The sequence below is a fragment of the Oryzias latipes genome, chromosome 15 (genome assembly GCF_053564925.1).
Source record: "Oryzias latipes strain Hd-rR chromosome 15, Olatipes_Hd-rR_3.1".
Classification (NCBI taxonomy): domain Eukaryota; kingdom Metazoa; phylum Chordata; class Actinopteri; order Beloniformes; family Adrianichthyidae; genus Oryzias; species Oryzias latipes.
In genome coordinates this window covers 32,481,563-32,497,500 of record NC_136251.1, presented here as the reverse complement: position 1 = coordinate 32,497,500, position 15,938 = coordinate 32,481,563, and the positions used below count along the sequence as shown (strand labels likewise).

Sequence of the window (15,938 nt, the reverse complement as noted above, 5' to 3'; positions counted from 1 at the left end):
CATCGTCCATCCATCCATCCATCCGTCCATCATCCGTCCATCCATCCATCCATCCATCCATCCATCCATCCTTCCATCCATCATCCATCCATCCATCATCCATCCATCCATCATCCATCATCCACCCATCCATCATCCATCCATCCATCCATCCATCCATCCATCATCCATCCATCCACCCATCCATCCATCATCCATCCATCCATCCATCCATCCATCATCCATCCATCATCCATCCATCCATCCATCATCCATCCATCCATCCATCCACCCATCCATCATCCATCCATCCATCCATCCATCATCCATCCATCCATCCATCATCCATCCATCCATCCAGATAAACCTCTCCAATGTGAACATCTCGTATTCCTGCAGTCGTTCTTCAGCCGCGCTCGGATGTGGTTGAACCTCCTGGATCCGTCTTTGCTTCTGGCGTCTGACGTGAGTCTGCGGCTCAGGTGAGCTGATGCTGGAGGATGAGGAGGAATCTTCATCCCATCTCTGTGATCGTTCCAGGCTGAAATAGTGAAGGCCCGTGCTCTTCTCAGCGGTGAAGAAAAGCTGCATGAAGAGGTCAGACTGTGATTCAGCAGATGTCAGGAACCAGAAACAGCTTCTGCTTTGGTCTTAATCTGGTTCTGTCTCCTTATCCAGGAGGAAGCTGCAGTGACCCTCTGTCTAGTGAGTCTGGAAAACCACTTTCATGAAGTCTGGTTTGACCATGGGAACCTGCAGATGTGAAAACGGTTTGAAATCCTCCTCTTGATGTTTCCAGTCTTCTGTTCACGCCGATTGTGGCGACGTTCTTCCTCTGGTTTTCCGCGCTCCAGGTAACCACAGAAGACTTTGTCCTCACAATAACCATCATTAAGATTAAGATTTTTACCACATTAAATAAAAATGTCTGTGAGCATTATTGAAAAAATCTAAATGAAATGAAAAACATCAATAAAAATTAAAATACTGATGATGAAATAAGGTTTCAGGTTTCAAACGTGTTACTAATCCTATAAGCTAAAGTCTTTTTCTTCAAACCTGAACTTCATGTTGGAAAAGCGGACGTCTGTTTTCCGTGTTTCCGTTCCCAGAAGAGATTTTCCTTCTAAGCTGGTCTGCAGAGATCTGCTCTCTTCAAAGGTCGATGGTTTCTTTTATTTATTTTTTCTAACTTGACTTGTTCTGTCCAACCACTGAGTGAGAAGATGAGAGCTGAAGGCCTTTTGTGTTGGACAGTTTGCTGTTACAAGAAGAGGTTAAGTATCTTCGGAAACCCAGGGTGTATATTTGGATAAACCCCTTTTTGCTTTTTTATTATTTTTTATTTAATTCTGTTTGTATAGATACAGTGAGGTCAATAAGTATTTGATCAGCCTGTGATTTAGCAAGTTCTCCCCTTAGAAAACATGGGGGGGTCTAAATGTTCATCATAGCTGCATTTCCACAGTGAGAGACAGAATCTGAAGAAACATTCAGAAATCAATTTGTACAATTTTTTTAAAATAATTTATTTGTATATTACTGTGACAAATAAGTATTTGATCACTTAAGTTAAACAACTTTAATATTTGGTCCAGAAGCCTTTGTTAACAGTTCCAGAGGTCCAGCGGTTCCTGTAGTTCTTCTCTAGGTTTCTACACACTGCAGCAGGGATTTTGGCCCATTCCTCCATACAGATCTCCTCTAGATCTGTCAGGGTTCGGGTCTGTCGCTGAGCAACAGTTTCAGCTCCCTCCAAAGATTCTCTATTGGATTTAGGTCTGGAGACTGGCTAGGCCGCTCCAGAACCTTGATCTGCTTCTTACGGAGCCCCTCCTTGGTTTTCTTGGCTGTGTGCTTCGGGTCATTTTCATGCTGACAGACCCACCACGACCTGTCTACAACGCTCTGACTGAGGTCAGGAGGTTTTTGACCAATATCTCACAACTCAGAGCCCCGTTCATCCTCTCCTTAATACAGTGCAGTCGTCAGAAAAACAGCCCCAGAGCATGATGCTTCCACCCCCGTGCTTCACTGTAGGTATGGTGTTCTTGGGATGATGCTCCCCCTTCTTCCTCCTCCAAACACGCCGAATGGAGTTAAGACCAAAAAGTTCTGTTTTGGTCTCATCTGACCACAAGACTTTCTCCCATGATCCTCTGGATCATCAAGATGGTCATTGGAGTTCAGACGGGCCTGGACATGGGCTGACTACAGCAGGGGAACCTTCTGTACGATCCATGATTTTAAACCGGGACGTTTTCATGTATTAGGTATAGTAGACGTGGAAACGGTGGTCCCAGCTCTCTTCGGGTCATTGACCAGCTCCTCCCGTGTCGTCCTGGGCTGATTCTTCACCTTCCTTAGCATCATGGATACCCCACCAGGTGAGATCTTGCGAGGGGCCCCAGTCCGAGGGACATTGACAGTCATCATTAGCCTCTTCCATTTTCTGACAATTGCTCCAACAGTTGTTCTTTTCTCACCAAGCTGCTTGGCAATTGCCCCGTAGCCACTTCCAGCTTTGTGAAGGTCTACAATTTTGTCTCTTGTGTCTTTTGACAGCTCTTTGGTTTTGTCCATGTTGGTAGTTAGACTTCTGACTGATTGGGGGGGGGGCACAGGTGCCTTTATGCAGGCTAACCACCTCAAACAGGTCCCACTAATGTAGAATCAGAGCAGAGTGGAGTTGGACTATTTCAAAGCAGAACAGCAGCTCTTTGCTGGTCAGAAATCTATCTGATCATCAAGTGATCAAATACTTATTGACCTCACTGTATATCTATATATAGATCTATCTATATATAGATATGACACACACTTATTTTTTTAAGGGGAGGGAGAGGGGAAAAGTGGGGGGTGGGGTAGAAGAAAAATAAAAAAGTGAGAGGGGGGAGAAAGTGGTTAATGGTAAATGGCGTATAGTTATAAAGCGCTTTCTACCTTCTGGCCCAAAGCGCTTTACAGTCACACACACAGTCACACACACACACACACACAGTCACACACACACACACAGTCACACACTGGTGGCGGCTCCGCTGCCCAACACTGGCACCAAGCTCCCACCAGAGGTGAGGGGATTCAAAAATTCACATCCCTGAGTTGGAAGCCAAAATAATGACATCAGTCCAACCTGATGATCCAGTTAAAATCCTGTTAACTGAACTTTGGATTATTGTCTTCATGTAAATCACAGAGGATCTTTGTGTCTGACGGACTCTAACTCTTCTGTTTGTCTGCTGCTCTTCAGCGTTTCTGCCCATAGCTGGACCCATGGTAGGTTTTTAACACGGCTCCAAATGACTTCATTTCCTGGTTCCTGGTCAATAAGTGAACTTTCCTTCCAGGTTGTTGCTGCTCTTTTACCTCACAGAAGCGTCAAAGCGGCTCTGTTTTGGCAGGTAAAGCCAGACTTTTCTGTCGGGAGCATTTCAAAACTGCTGCAGCCCCAAACGTGTGCTTTCAGTTCTTACTGCAGAGTTACAACGCCGGCTTCAGCCACGCCAACAGAAACTCTTCAGCAGAGCAGGTGAGGATGTCTCGCTGACAGTCCTCCGTGTTTCCTCTGAAGCTGAAGCTGCTGCTGTGCTGCAGGTTCGGCGGACGTCCCCGAATCATCTGCTGCTCATCACAGGAACAGTTTCTTATGCAGCAGTGGCAGCAGTGAGTAAACCTGCAGAGTCCAGCCTCAGTCTCCAGACTGTTCTGCTCAGGTGTTTGGTTTTTCAGGCCTTTCCACAGATTTTACTCAACAGACTGGGAATCAGAAGTTTGGCGGTGCAGACCGTCTGCAGGTCCGTGCTCCCCATCCCGCTGTCAGGTGAGCGCGGCGGTTCAGCCAGCACGGTGCATTTATTCCCTCTGCACATCCTAACTCTCGTCTGCAGCCGCGCTGGCCTTCCTCAACGTGTTCACTGTCAGGAGTGAGGAGATGGAAACCGGGATCCGCGTGTTCGATTCCCGTGGAAACCCTGTTGGGATGTCTAAAGCAGCTGGAAAAAAGGTTAAGCCGCCGTAGAAGCTGTGCAGCAGCGTCTCCAGTGTGTCACGAGTCCTAATTCTAGTGTTTGTTTAGGCTGTGAAGGAAACGGCGTTATCAAGAGCGGCACTTTTGGGCACAGCCGCCGCAGTTCCTAATTTACTGCTCCTGTTCTTACAGAGGTGAGTCTAAATGACCCCCCCCCCCCCTTGACTATGAGTAAATATCGGCTCCAACCACCTGAACTTTCCTTCACAGGACCGCATTCTTCCAGAGGAACCCTATGCTGGCGGCGCCCTGCCGTCACGTCAGCGCCGTGCTGGTCTTCGGTCTGATGATTCCCGCCTCCTTCAGCCTCTTTCCTCAGCTGGGAACGGTGAGCTGCCCGGTGCCGCTGGCGTCTCTGCGACAAACTCTCTGACTCTGACCCTGATTTTGCAGATTAAAAGGGAGAACCTGGAGGCGGAGCTTCAGGCTGGCGTGATCGGCACAGAACTTTTTTACCACAGAGGACTGTAAAGATGACAGCAGCCACGTCTTCTCCATGACGTCACAGCAGACGACCACTTCAGGATAAAACTTTATTGAGCTGTGGACTAAGACAAGAGACGAGCTTCTTACAGGTTTCATGTCTGAAGGCAGAACAGCGTGAATAAAAGCCGCCGTGTTCACCACCCTGCAGGAAAAGCCAATCAAAAGCATCCATCAGATTTAGAAATGTGTTCAAAGCAGATCATCTGAGGCTCTGATGCCATTAAGGAAATAGAAAATTATTAAAACTGTTTTATGCACACATGATCAGACCAGTTTCTGTCCGATAAGCCGGAACCGCTCGTCACGTGTCCAGGTTTCCTGATCATGGAGGATGAACACATGCAGGGTTCAGGCTGGATCTGCTGCTTCCACTGACATTTCTTCCTCACTCAGACGCAGCGTCTCAGGATCAGATCCGCAGAAGCTGCTCTGCAGCTGCCAAATGAAACAGGAAGTTCTCGGTGGCAGGGGGGAAGTGGCGCCGCTTTAAGGCTTCCAGGGTGACCTTGGAGTCTTCACACTCGCTGGCCAGCGCTGCCAGGGTGGCGAGAACTTCCTTGGTCTTAGTAGAAATGTCCTGTGAAGAAATGGACGGAGGTCCGGTTCGTTTGAACACACGTGATGAGCAGCAGCGGCTGGTCGGGAGGCGTTACCTTAATGAGCCGACTGTCGGATCCCTCAGCATCTTCTGCAGACCGCACGATGGCGTGGCCGATGTCTTTGTGTAACTTCCCCATAGCCATGGCGTCTGAGGAGAGACGGGAGGAGCATCGCTTTGAAGGCATGGTTAAAAACGCCGCGCTGGTCCAGAAGAGTCTGTACCTTTAGCACTCTGGGACACGGTGATGACACCGTCTGGAAGACTCACGAAAACATCAAACAAGTCCGGTCTGTTGCTCACTTCTGGATCTACAAATCCTGCGACGTATCCTGCAGGGAAGACCTTCCTTTATGAAGACAGAGGTTCAGGACAAAGGGATTCGGCGGGAAGCAGACCCACCAGGACACGTCTTCAGATCCTGCAGCTCCGGCTCGGCCAGATGGACGTACGGATGAAGGATGGACCAGTCTTTTCTGTGCCACACCAGGGCCGGCAGAGCCCTGGAGGGAACAGCGGAGAGTCGTCAGCAAAGATAGCAGCTCCAAAGAGCTCCAGAAGCTTCCTTTACCTGGTGAACTCCAACAGAGCCTCGATCCGGGGATGATGGACCACAATCCTCTTCTTCAGCATCAGGGCCGTGTAAAGGATGATGGCCTCCATTCCAAACTGAGACACAACGTCTGAGGCAGAACAGACACCAGGTCAACACCACGACCCGCTCTGTTCTCCAGTCTGCTGTTAGTCAGACCCTCTCCAGAGTGAAATCCATGGTCTGATCCAACCGGGAACGCTAGTTCACCTCAGGAAAGACGGCTGAAGGATGGATGTTCATCCATCAAGGAAGGGCAGAAATGCAGCTAAAGGGAACTCTATAAAGAAAAGGAAGGAAACAAGTCCTTCTATTCATCCTTTTTTTTGGAGGTACGGCCGTGGTGAACGGGAGGGCGGTCAACCTCTGCTCGGAATATTGCAGGTTCGATTCCCACCTAGTGTCGAAGCGTCTGCTGATAGTTCCTTAGATTTCAGAGCTTCTCCGTTCTTCAAAGGGAACATTTCTGGAGATGTTTTTGCTTCTTCAGAACTATTTCCAAACTAAAGCCTAGTTTACTAAAGTGAATGTGAACAAGCCAAAGCTTTGTTTGCTGGATTAAGCATCTTTCTGTTAGTGGTAGCCCCACAAACGTAGATAAAGATGATGTCACGCTGACCAGACCAATCACACGCCACGTCTTACCTTTGACTGAACCTGTCAGGTAAGCTTTGCGAACGTCGTAGTCCTTAATGAGAAAGGGTCCGTTTTCGTCGCTCGGGCAGACCCCTTTGGTCAGAACGGTGATGTAGGCCTCCATCATCTCTACGGGACTGCCATGTTTGATGTACATCCTGACAGGCGAGAGGCTTCAAAATAAAAGCAGTCCCCAAAAACAACACAAAGGAAGTTTTACCTGCAGAGGATTCTGCTGAGCGCCGCATATTTCTCAGGGTTGAAATCTTTTGACGTCACGACGACGGAGAAATGGGTCACCTGTGAAACACAAATCATCAGACGGCTTCGTGTGGGCGGTGCTCCCCGGTGTGGGCGGAGCTTCTTGATGTGGGCGGTGCTACCTTGGCCAGAGCTGTGGGTTCCTGCACCTCCGCGGTGCTGATGTAGTACCAGGTGCGGCTGAACTGACCAAAAACAAAGGTTCCGAAATGCCGGCTGTCCTGGGTCAGGCAGCACTTCCTCAGCAGAACCTGCCTGAGATCAGAACCCACGGACGGGTAGCACCACACCCACAGCGTGTCTCCGTTCACGTCCTTCTCTGTGGGGGAAGCGTCAGTTCTGCTCATTCATCACGTGGGACGTGTTTTTCACCGCAGTTCGGACAAGCAGGAGTTCTGCTGAGGAACCGGTGACGTCACGTGTGTCACGTGACTGTTTCCACCTTTAGATCGAAAGCGGGAAAATGCCCCCAAACTCACCAATTAAACCCACGCTCAGCATCCACTGCGCCTCCGTTGTTGCCATGTTCCATACCCGAGGAGGTCAGAGGCGGATGTCACCTTCAGGAACCGCTCCGGAACAGGGGATCTCTGGCTTCAGACCTCCACCGCGGCAGGAGCGCAGGAATGCCAACAATAATTTACCCCAAAGAATAGATTCCCTTTTCCGGGTTGAGACGTCTGGGGTGGGCGGAGCCATTAACCTCTAGGCCAATCAGAGCTGGCCATGAAAGGGTGCGTTTAAGGTAGCGAGAATGGAAGAAAACTCTGCAGACTGAACTTCAGACACATTTATAGACAAAAGAAATATGTGATACCTATTTAAAAACTACACTTTCATTTATACGTTTTCTCTTTTACAAATTATAATATATTATACATTTCTCACATTTATATCAACAATTTTACGTTTTAAATGAAAGTTAGTTTTCCTCAAATTTACAGAAGTGAAGAACCTTTTAAGATATAATTTTAAACAAGGTGTTCCTAATTATTGGTAGAGACAGTGAAGTCCTAAAATGTCGAACATTTTCTACACATATTTTCTGTTTTATAGACACGTTACTTTTTGAAACGTTGTGAAAACACTGTTTCGTGTTCCGGAGGGACCATGAAGGCAACATGTGGAACTCACTCTGATTCATCCGGGAACTTGAATCATCCACAGCCGCCAGATTGGCCAAAACCCCCGTTTAGTTTAGTTCAACACGTGGACGTCACCTGATGTTTTATTTGCTCGGCAAAGCTTTTGGATGGTGTTTATGACGCCAAATGTGACTTGATGTTAAATAAATAAAAACGTAAAAAGGATCTACTTTCCAACATAAACCACAGCCCCCTCTTCCCGTTCACAAATCTGCATGTTTTCTTTAAATCATTTTTCATATTAGTGAAACTCATCTCTGACTTTTTCATGCCGAACTAAGCTTACTATATAAAGCGGCACCTATAAATAAGATAGATTATTACAAATGTTTATTTTCTAAATGCTGGACAGTTGTGACTTTTGTAAATGAATTGAGGTAATGCGGGGGGGAAACGCATTGGGAGCAGGATCTGGCAACCCCCGCTAGGCCGTGCCGAGGAACCTCTTTTTCTTAGCCAGCGCATTTGCAGGGTTCGTGGCTTTGATGGACTGGTGAATTTCTCTAAATTTGATCTGAGTCAGTGCGTTTTGAGTATCCGCAGAGTTTCGCCAAAATGCCGGCGTATTTCCAGCGCCCAGAAAACGCTCTGAAACGAGCGAACGGTGAGTTTTGGTCGCTTTTATTTGAAGCTCGTGAGACGGCGGTTAAGCTAACGGCTAACGTTGACGCCATGGCGCGAGCCCGCTCGGAGCCATGTGAACAGCCTCGGCCTAGGCCTCGCTAGAGTCACACTCGGATAGAAAATGGCTTTAAAGCTGCTGACAGTCGAAAAGGGGCTTCGATATGTTCAGGACTGAGTTTCGTATTGTTGTCTCAGTCACGTTAGGAAGTTCTGATGCGGGCCTTTGGTCGCAGCCTTGTTCAGGTAATAGCGCGTTTGCTAGTCTTTTCACGCATCTCTGATTTCCTCTATAGAGTTCCTTGAGGTTGGCAAGAAACAGCCAGCCTTGGATGTGTTGTATGACGTCATCAAGAGCAAGAAACATCGAACATGGCAGAAGATTCACGAACCCATCATGCTCAAGTACCTGGAGCTCTGTGTGGATCTCCGAAAGAGTCACCTGGCCAAAGAGGGGCTCTACCAGTACAAGAACATCTGCCAGCAGGTGAGTAAAGGTGGGATTGTTGCTTCATGCTGGTGTCTGACACTCACGCCATGACTGAACGGACCTTCCAGGTTAACATCAAATCCCTGGAGGACGTGGTGAGGGCGTACCTGAAACTGGCAGAGGAGAAGACCGAGACTGCCAAGGAAGAGTCCCAGCAGATGGTCCTGGACATTGAGGACTTGGACAACATCCAGACCCCAGAAAGGTGAAGCTGTTCTCTGATGTTCTGTCCAGCGCGCTGGAGATCTTTGGCTAAACACTGTGGCAAACCTACAGCGTGCTGCTGAGCGCCGTGAGCGGAGAGGACACTCAGGATCGTACGGATCGCCTCCTGCTCACTCCGTGGGTGAAGTTCTTGTGGGAGTCGTACCGCCAGTGCCTGGACCTGCTGAGGAATAACTCCAAAGTGGAGCGTTTGTACCACGACATAGCCCAGCAAGGTAGACAGGTGTTCACAAAAATGCTTTTATTTTGGTAAAGAGAAGACCTCCACCGTAACTTCCTTTGTTACTTGATTACTTGTTGCTTTACTTTGGATATAGTTTGAAAATAGTTTATGCTAAAGATTAATGTTGCAGGGATCCTGTTTAACAATATATTTGTATACATCTTTGAGAGCAGACATGGTGTATGTTTATATACGTCAATAGTATGGAAAGGATCCAGACAGGCCCCTGATGGCTGCATGTTGGCTTTGCCTGGACTGCCTGTTGTTTAAGGTTCTGGGTTTTTTGTTTTTCTGCAGCGTTCAAGTTCTGCCTTCTGTATACCCGCAAAGCAGAATTTCGCAAACTATGTGACAACCTGCGTATGCATCTTGGTCAAATCCAGCGACATCACAACCAGAGCACAGCCATCAACCTGAACAACCCTGAAAGCCAGTCCATGCACCTGGAGACGCGGCTGGTGCAGCTGGACAGCGCCATCAGCATGGAGCTCTGGCAGGTCGGTTCTGTTTTCTGCTGTCCCTCCTGAACGGCTTTTCTCTGTAGGTTACACATTCAGCCAGGTAACGTTGACAGGTGTTTGGGAGAGTGTTGACTCCTTTTTTCTTTGCTTCAGGAAGCCTTTAAGGCTGTGGAGGACATTCATGGGCTGTTTGCTCTCTCCAAAAAGCCCCCCAAACCCCAACTTATGGCCAACTATTACAACAAAGTGTCTACTGTGTTTTGGAAGTCTGGGAATGCTCTGTTCCATTCCTGCACCCTTCACCGACTTTACCACCTGTCCAGGGAAATGCGTAAGAATCTGACGCAGGAGGAGATGCAGAGGTATCCGGGTCGCTCTTCACTGTTCTGCAAGATTCTGTCCTGGGGGGTCGGAGTGAATTCTAGCCTTTGGTTTTCAGGATGTCCACCAGAGTCCTCCTAGCCACACTGTCGATTCCCATCACGCCGGAGCGCACCGACATCGCTCGACTGCTGGACATGGACGGCATCATCGTGGAGAAGCATCGGCGGCTGGCCACCCTCCTGGGCCTGCAGTCTCCGCCCACCCGCCAGAGTCTGATCAATGACATGGTCTGGAACACGTCTGCAGTTACAGCAGTTTATTTCTTTACATTCAGGATTTATTTCTTTGATACTTATGCGCTTTATTTCTTTTTACTTTTTCTAGGTTCGATTTAATTTGCTCCAGTATATCGTACCGGAGGTGAAAGAGCTTTACAACTGGCTGGAGGTGGACTTCCATCCTCTGAAGCTGAGTGGACGAGTGACCAAGGTATGACTTCTCTGGGGATAGAGAGTATACATTTACAAAGGATGGTGTTGAAAGTCATCTTGGTCTCACATTTTGTCCTCAGGTTTTGAACTGGATCAGAGATCAGGCTGAGAAGGAGCCAGACCTGCAGCAGTATGTTCCTCACCTGCAGAACAACACCATCCTTAGGCTGCTGCAGCAGGTCAGCTTCAGCTCTTGTGCTTTTGTGGATCCGTCCTGACCTTAGATGACCTCTTGGTTTTTGTGACAGGTCGCACAGATCTACCAGAGCATCGAGTTTAGTCGTCTGGCCTCGCTGGTCCCGTTTGTTGATGCTTTTCAGCTGGAGCGCTCCATTGTGGATGCAGCGCGTCACTGTGATCTGCAGGTAAGGTCTAAGCCGGAGATGGTTGCAGCTTCAGCCTCCTGTCACGACCTTTGACCCAAATGTCTCGTTATTGTAGGTCAGAATTGATCACACCTCTCGAACTCTGAGCTTCGGCTCAGATCTGAACTACTCAACCAAAGAGGATTCTCCTGTGGGGCCGTTCCTGCAGAACATGCCATCCGAGCAGATCAGAAACCAGCTGACGGCCATGTCTGCGTCTCTGGCCAAAGCCATCCAGGTCATCAAACCCGCCTCCATCCTGGTGAGGGCCATTTGGAGACTGCTGTGGTTCAACAACCAACATGCCTAAAGCCCATAGGGCGTCTGTAAAAGCACCTTTCACGCTGGCATAAATGCCTGGGTGCCCCCCCCCCCCAGCTGCAGCAGCAAAGAGCGACCCCGTCCTGATAAATGTGAAGCAGTGAAAAATGTTGCTGCACCTCAGACAAAAGCACAGGCGTGTTGCCACCGCCCTGAGGCTTTTCTGTCATTTATCACCACTGTCTTCTGCTTGCAGCAAGAACGCGATGAGCAGAACCAGCAAGCCATCGCTGCCTACCTGAAAAACGCCCGGAAGGACCACCAACGCATCCTGGCTCGCAGACAGACCATCGAGGAGCGCAAGGAACGTCTGGAGAGCCTGAACATCCAGAGAGAGAAGGAGGAACTGGAGCAGCGAGAAGCTGAGATGCAGAAAGTTCGCAAAGCGGAGGAGGAGCGCCTGCGGCAGGAGGCCAAAGAAAGGGAGAAGGAGCGCATGATGCAGGAGTGTGAGCAGATCAAGAAGAAGAACGTCCGCGAGCGTCTGGAGCAGATCAAGAAGACTGAACTTGGAGCCAAAGCCTTCAAGGACATCGACATCGAGGTAAGACTTGACGTTTCATTGTGAGTTCATGTTGAAAAGCCCAATCCATGGTGACGGGAACTGTTCTGTTCTGTGAAGGACCTGGAGGAACTGGACCCTGACTTCATCATGGCCAAACAAGTAGAACAGCTGGAGAAGGAGAAGAAGGAGCTGCAAGAGCGTCTCAAGAATCAGGAGAAAAAAGTAGAGGAGGATCTGGGATCTTTGTTGCCGACATGGAATTTCCCCTCATTCTTATTTTGTTTTAGATCGACTACTTTGAGAGGGCGAAGCGCGTGGAGGAGATCCCTCTGATCATAAAGGCCTATGAAGAACAACGTGTTAAAGACATGGAGCTGTGGGAGCTCCAGGAGGAGGAGCGGGTAGGTGGAGTGGCTCTGCATGCTAAAGGACAGAAACTCTTAACCCACGGATGACAGTGCTCCTCTGCTCCTGTAGATCAGTAACCTGAAAATTGAACGGGAGAAAGCCTTGGAGCACAAGAAACGCATGTCCAGGATGATGGAGGACAAGGAGAACTTCCTGTCCAAAATAACGGCTGCGCGGAGCTTCATTTATGAGGTGTGGCTCAGCTCCGCTGAAGCAGACGCCGCGCAGGAGGAAGTTACGCACCAATGCTTGTTGTTTGCAGGAAAAGCTGAAAGCTTTCGAGACTCGCTTGATAGAGGAGAGGAAGAAACGTCTGGAGGACAGGAAGAGGCAGCGCAAGGAGGAACGCCGCAACACTTTCTACCGCCAGAAAGAGGAGGAGGCGCAGCGGATCCACGAGGAGCAACTCAAGAAAGGTTTGTGGAGACGTTGAGCCGAAACGCAACCGGACAACATCGGTGTTGCCATAGAAACGTCTGGCTTCTCTATGAGTTTCAGCTTCACGTTTGTTTCACAGAAAGCTCCTGAACGTGGTGACTTTTCACCTCCTAAAGAGGGAGGAGATTCTGATCCACGATTGAAGGTCTTTACTCCTTTCTGAACAGAACGTGAAGAGCGTGAACGCCTGGAACAAGAGCAGCGAGAAGAGGAGGAGCGGGAATACCAGGAGCGTCTACGCAAGCTGGAGGAGCAGGAGCGCAAACAGCGCGCTCGCCAAAAGGAGATCGAAGAGCGAGAGCGCCGCCGTGAGGAAGAAAGGAAGGGCGCTACAGAGGAGAAGCCCAGAGTAGGAGAACACTGTGGAATCCTCTGGTCTGGTGGATTGTGTGCAAAGACTGAAACAAATCCTTCTGCTTCTTCAGGACTGGGGGGAGAAAGGAGAAAAGGAAGAGGGCGGCTGGAGGAGGCGCACAGACGGAGGCGACTCCGAATGGCGCCGTCCTGTGCCCGACAGGTGAGCTTTACGTTCTGCCGCCTTACCTCTGAAAGGCGGGAATTTAATCCCACCGTTGTTTGTAGGGAGTGGAGGTCCGAGGGCCGAGAGGAAGAAAAGGAGGACAGAGAAGCCCCCTCCCTGAAGAGAGACGGTCCTCCCAGAGGCGAAGACGAGCGAGCACCTCGCAGAGTCTTTGAAGACGACCGCGGCCCACGCCGTGGCGCTGACGACGACCGCCCTGCGCGCAGAGGCATGGACGACGACCGCGCCTCGCGAAGAGGTTTCGATGAAGAGCGCGGCCCCAGGCGTGGCTTTGACGACGACCGCGGCCCCAGGCGTGGCTTTGACGACGACCGTGGCCCCAGGCGTGGCTTTGACGACGACCGCGGCCCCAGGCGTGGCTTTGACGACGACCGCGGCCCCAGGCGTGGCTTTGACGACGACCGCGGCCCCAGGCGTGGCTTTGACGACGACCGCGGCCCCAGGCGTGGCTTTGACGACGACAGGGGTCCTCGTAGAGGGATGGATGACTCTCGCGGTACGAGGCGTGGAGCCGATGATGACTGGGGCCCCAGAAGAGGGGGGGATGAAGAAAGAGGTGGTAGGAGGGGCATGGATGATGGGCCACGGCGAGGCGGAGATGACCCCAAACCTTGGAAGCCCCTTGGCAGACCAGGTGAGTGTAGTTCTGCTCGCATGGACGTCCAGGTGGTAAACGCCGTTGAGCTCTGACGGCGTCCTGCTGCAGGCGGCTGGCGTGAGCGGGAGAAGGCGAGAGAGGAGAGCTGGGGACCGCCACGCGGGGGTGCTCGTGAAGATGGAGACGATGAAGATGGAGATGAAAGAACAAGCCGCCCCTACAGGTGGGTCTCATTGGTGGACCTTAGGACTGTTGCTGGGCAGATGGAAGCCTCAGCGCTAATGGAGCTCTGCTCCTTCATAGAGAGGAGAGCAGCAGCTGGAGGAGAGGAGGAACCGAAGAAGGAGGCGCCTGGAGAGAGTCTCGCAGGGAGGACAATGACCGCGACGATCGCCGTGACCGTCGCGAGCGAGACCGGCGGGATGACCGCGAGAACAGACCTCCACCCAGAGATCAGGATGAAGGTAAACCTGCAGTGATTTCATAGAAACATTTCAGACTTTTCCCTTCTGGAACCAAACCTTCTGACTTGTTTCGTGCTACATTCACAAACTCGCGGTAAATTCAAACATGCTACAGGCTTACGCACATGCACTTACACTCTTTTGAAAAGTTCCTACAGTCTTGGACTCGTTGGATTGGTCAGCCTGTTGGAACTTTTAGACTCGATTGGTGGTGGAACTTGTTCAAATGAGTTTCCAGAAACGGTTGCAGCATCTTTAAAGATAGAATTTGGAATGATGGCAGCATTGTGAATTGAATTTAGCGTCACACCTCTTCCTGGAGATCCACTTTTAGAAAACGTAGCTGCATTCATTCCTTCATTTTTCATTCATCTTCTAATCCCCTTTATCCCTTTCGGGGTCACAGGGCTGCTGGAGCCACTTGTGGGCGAAGGCAGGGGACACCCTGGACAGGTCGCCAGTCTGTCGCAGGGTAGAGTGTCCGCAATCACACACCCATGCACTCTCACATTCACACCTAGGGACAATTTTAGGTCGACCAATTGATCTATGAAGCATGTTTTTGGATGGTGGGAGGAAGTTGGAGTCCGCAGAGAAAACCCACGCATGGAGAACAGGCTAACTCCACACAGAAAGGTCCTCATTGATGTTCTGGTCTGGGACTTGAACCGGGGGCCTTCTTGCTGTGAGGCAAGAGCGCTAACCACTGCGCCACCGTAGCTGCAGACGTACATAAATACGTCTTTGTGAAAAGTTTTCTTCTTCAGTGACCTCCAGACAAATGTAAAACACTTCTGAACACACAGACAGTTTCTTTGTGAGCTTGTTCCTGACTGAAATGTTTTCTTCTCTTCTAATGAGCGGTGCACGGCAGGGATTAAACGGTAGAAAACCGAGGAATGAATCTAATGAGCGTCTTCTTTTCCCAGGTGGCTCTTGGCGCCGTGGAGGGGACGAAAAGTCGGAGGACCGGGATCGACCCCGTGAAAGGGAGCGTGAAGCTGATGGGGAAAAAGCGTGGCGTGCTGACAAAGAAAACCCTCGTCGTACTAAGAACGAGACCGATGATGATGGCTGGACCACCGTTCGCCGCTGAACGTCGTCTGCTGCCGACGAGGCATCGCTATGAGCTTCTGACAAATGATCTGTAGACGTAGTTCCCCTGAGGATGTGTGTGGTTCCTGATCTTCAGCCGCTGTACTCCGGCTTTCATGACCTCAATGGTTTTACCTTCATAGAAACTAAAAGGCAGATGTTTCATGCAGATGTGCTTTATCATCAAATATTATCCGATTGCATAGATACCATAGCCTGGATTTCACTTCTGTCCATTGAATCTGAGTTGCTTCCTAACCTCCAATGACCCAGAAAGGAGAAGTGTGATGTGCATCCCTGAAATCAAATGCTTGTTGTTCTGTTTCACTGCAGTCAAAGATTCGGTCCAGACGTTTATGAGCAGAACCGCCCTTAATTAATAAAACCTTTCATCTCAGAGGCTGTTGGTCGTCGTTCATTTGAGTTCCTCTAGACAAATAGGTTTCAGAGCAAACATGACAAGGCCACAAAACCTCCTTATCCTTTGTGCTATCCTATGGGGTCCAGATGACCCCCCCTTCCATTGACGTGTTCTCCCTACCATGACAAAGGTGGAAAGATTTCATGTAATCCATGGACACCAGTGAAGATCACAAATCACTGAAGAAAAAAGGTTCAGAGCTCTGTCTAGTGGGTCTAGA

General features: G+C 49.8%; 3 protein-coding genes across 5 annotated transcripts in view; 2 read left to right on the top strand and 1 right to left on the bottom strand.

Annotated features, from left to right (window-relative positions):
- The window catches only part of sfxn4 (sideroflexin 4), a 7,819-nt gene extending 3,063 nt beyond the window's left edge, over positions 1 to 4,756 (top strand). Inside the window, exons 2-14 of the mRNA XM_023963621.2 lie at positions 379 to 444; positions 520 to 576; positions 658 to 684; positions 779 to 833; positions 3,233 to 3,258; positions 3,330 to 3,383; positions 3,449 to 3,511; positions 3,577 to 3,645; positions 3,712 to 3,802; positions 3,870 to 3,985; positions 4,058 to 4,143; positions 4,220 to 4,337; positions 4,403 to 4,756. Of these exons, the coding sequence (XP_023819389.1) occupies positions 379 to 444; positions 520 to 576; positions 658 to 684; positions 779 to 833; positions 3,233 to 3,258; positions 3,330 to 3,383; positions 3,449 to 3,511; positions 3,577 to 3,645; positions 3,712 to 3,802; positions 3,870 to 3,985; positions 4,058 to 4,143; positions 4,220 to 4,337; positions 4,403 to 4,480 (906 nt within the window). The 3' untranslated portion in view covers positions 4,481 to 4,756. The remainder of the gene's footprint in view (positions 1 to 378; positions 445 to 519; positions 577 to 657; positions 685 to 778; positions 834 to 3,232; positions 3,259 to 3,329; positions 3,384 to 3,448; positions 3,512 to 3,576; positions 3,646 to 3,711; positions 3,803 to 3,869; positions 3,986 to 4,057; positions 4,144 to 4,219; positions 4,338 to 4,402) is intronic.
- dennd10 (DENN domain containing 10) lies at positions 4,500 to 7,266 on the bottom strand. 2 transcript variants are annotated; one of them, XM_004077520.5, is made up of 9 exons: positions 7,062 to 7,266; positions 6,705 to 6,901; positions 6,542 to 6,621; positions 6,331 to 6,479; positions 5,665 to 5,776; positions 5,496 to 5,596; positions 5,318 to 5,425; positions 5,149 to 5,243; positions 4,500 to 5,072 (listed from the first exon to the last, which is right to left on the bottom strand). In XM_004077520.5, the coding sequence occupies exons 1-9, from the start codon at positions 7,105 to 7,107 to the stop codon at positions 4,905 to 4,907; spliced, it is 1,056 nt and encodes a 351-aa protein (XP_004077568.1). In that variant the 5' UTR covers positions 7,108 to 7,266; the 3' UTR covers positions 4,500 to 4,904. The 2 variants fall into 2 exon arrangements, with proteins under 2 accessions (XP_004077568.1, XP_078787996.1); XM_078931870.1 differs by having other exon boundaries at positions 6,705 to 6,980; positions 7,062 to 7,229.
- Positions 7,267 to 8,118: 852 nt separating this feature from the next.
- Positions 8,119 to 15,694, top strand: eif3s10 (eukaryotic translation initiation factor 3, subunit 10 (theta)). Of its 2 annotated transcripts, XM_011484789.4 has the most exons (23): positions 8,119 to 8,331; positions 8,645 to 8,835; positions 8,907 to 9,043; positions 9,115 to 9,278; positions 9,584 to 9,783; positions 9,901 to 10,109; positions 10,187 to 10,358; positions 10,456 to 10,560; positions 10,643 to 10,741; positions 10,811 to 10,927; positions 11,004 to 11,189; positions 11,445 to 11,792; positions 11,871 to 11,975; positions 12,041 to 12,154; positions 12,231 to 12,353; positions 12,424 to 12,577; positions 12,767 to 12,948; positions 13,025 to 13,116; positions 13,182 to 13,774; positions 13,847 to 13,961; positions 14,042 to 14,202; positions 14,609 to 14,674; positions 15,132 to 15,694. In XM_011484789.4, exons 1-23 carry the CDS (start codon positions 8,283 to 8,285, stop codon positions 15,296 to 15,298), a joined length of 3,849 nt encoding a protein of 1,282 aa, XP_011483091.3. In that variant the 5' UTR covers positions 8,119 to 8,282; the 3' UTR covers positions 15,299 to 15,694. The 2 variants fall into 2 exon arrangements, with proteins under 2 accessions (XP_011483091.3, XP_023819387.1); XM_023963619.2 differs by lacking the exon at positions 14,609 to 14,674.
- The last annotated feature ends 244 nt before the right edge of the window (positions 15,695 to 15,938 follow it).

Bases quoted from the DNA above. Each gene is read 5' to 3' on its own strand.
- dennd10 (XM_004077520.5), bottom strand. From the start codon at position 7,107: ATGGCAACAACGGAGGCGCAGTGGATGCTGAGCGTGGGTTTAATTG. The intron at 5,426-5,495 runs GTGGGTCTGCTT...TCTTCCCTGCAG, and splicing joins GGATCTGAAGACGTGTCCTG to GATACGTCGCAGGATTTGTA. The intron at 5,073-5,148 runs GTAACGCCTCCC...ATTTCTTCACAG, and splicing joins CCGACAGTCGGCTCATTAAG to GACATTTCTACTAAGACCAA.
- eif3s10 (XM_011484789.4), top strand. From the start codon at position 8,283: ATGCCGGCGTATTTCCAGCGCCCAGAAAACGCTCTGAAACGAGCGAAC. The intron at 8,836-8,906 runs GTGAGTAAAGGT...CGGACCTTCCAG, and splicing joins ACAAGAACATCTGCCAGCAG to GTTAACATCAAATCCCTGGA. The intron at 11,976-12,040 runs GTAGAGGAGGAT...ATTTTGTTTTAG, and splicing joins TCAAGAATCAGGAGAAAAAA to ATCGACTACTTTGAGAGGGC.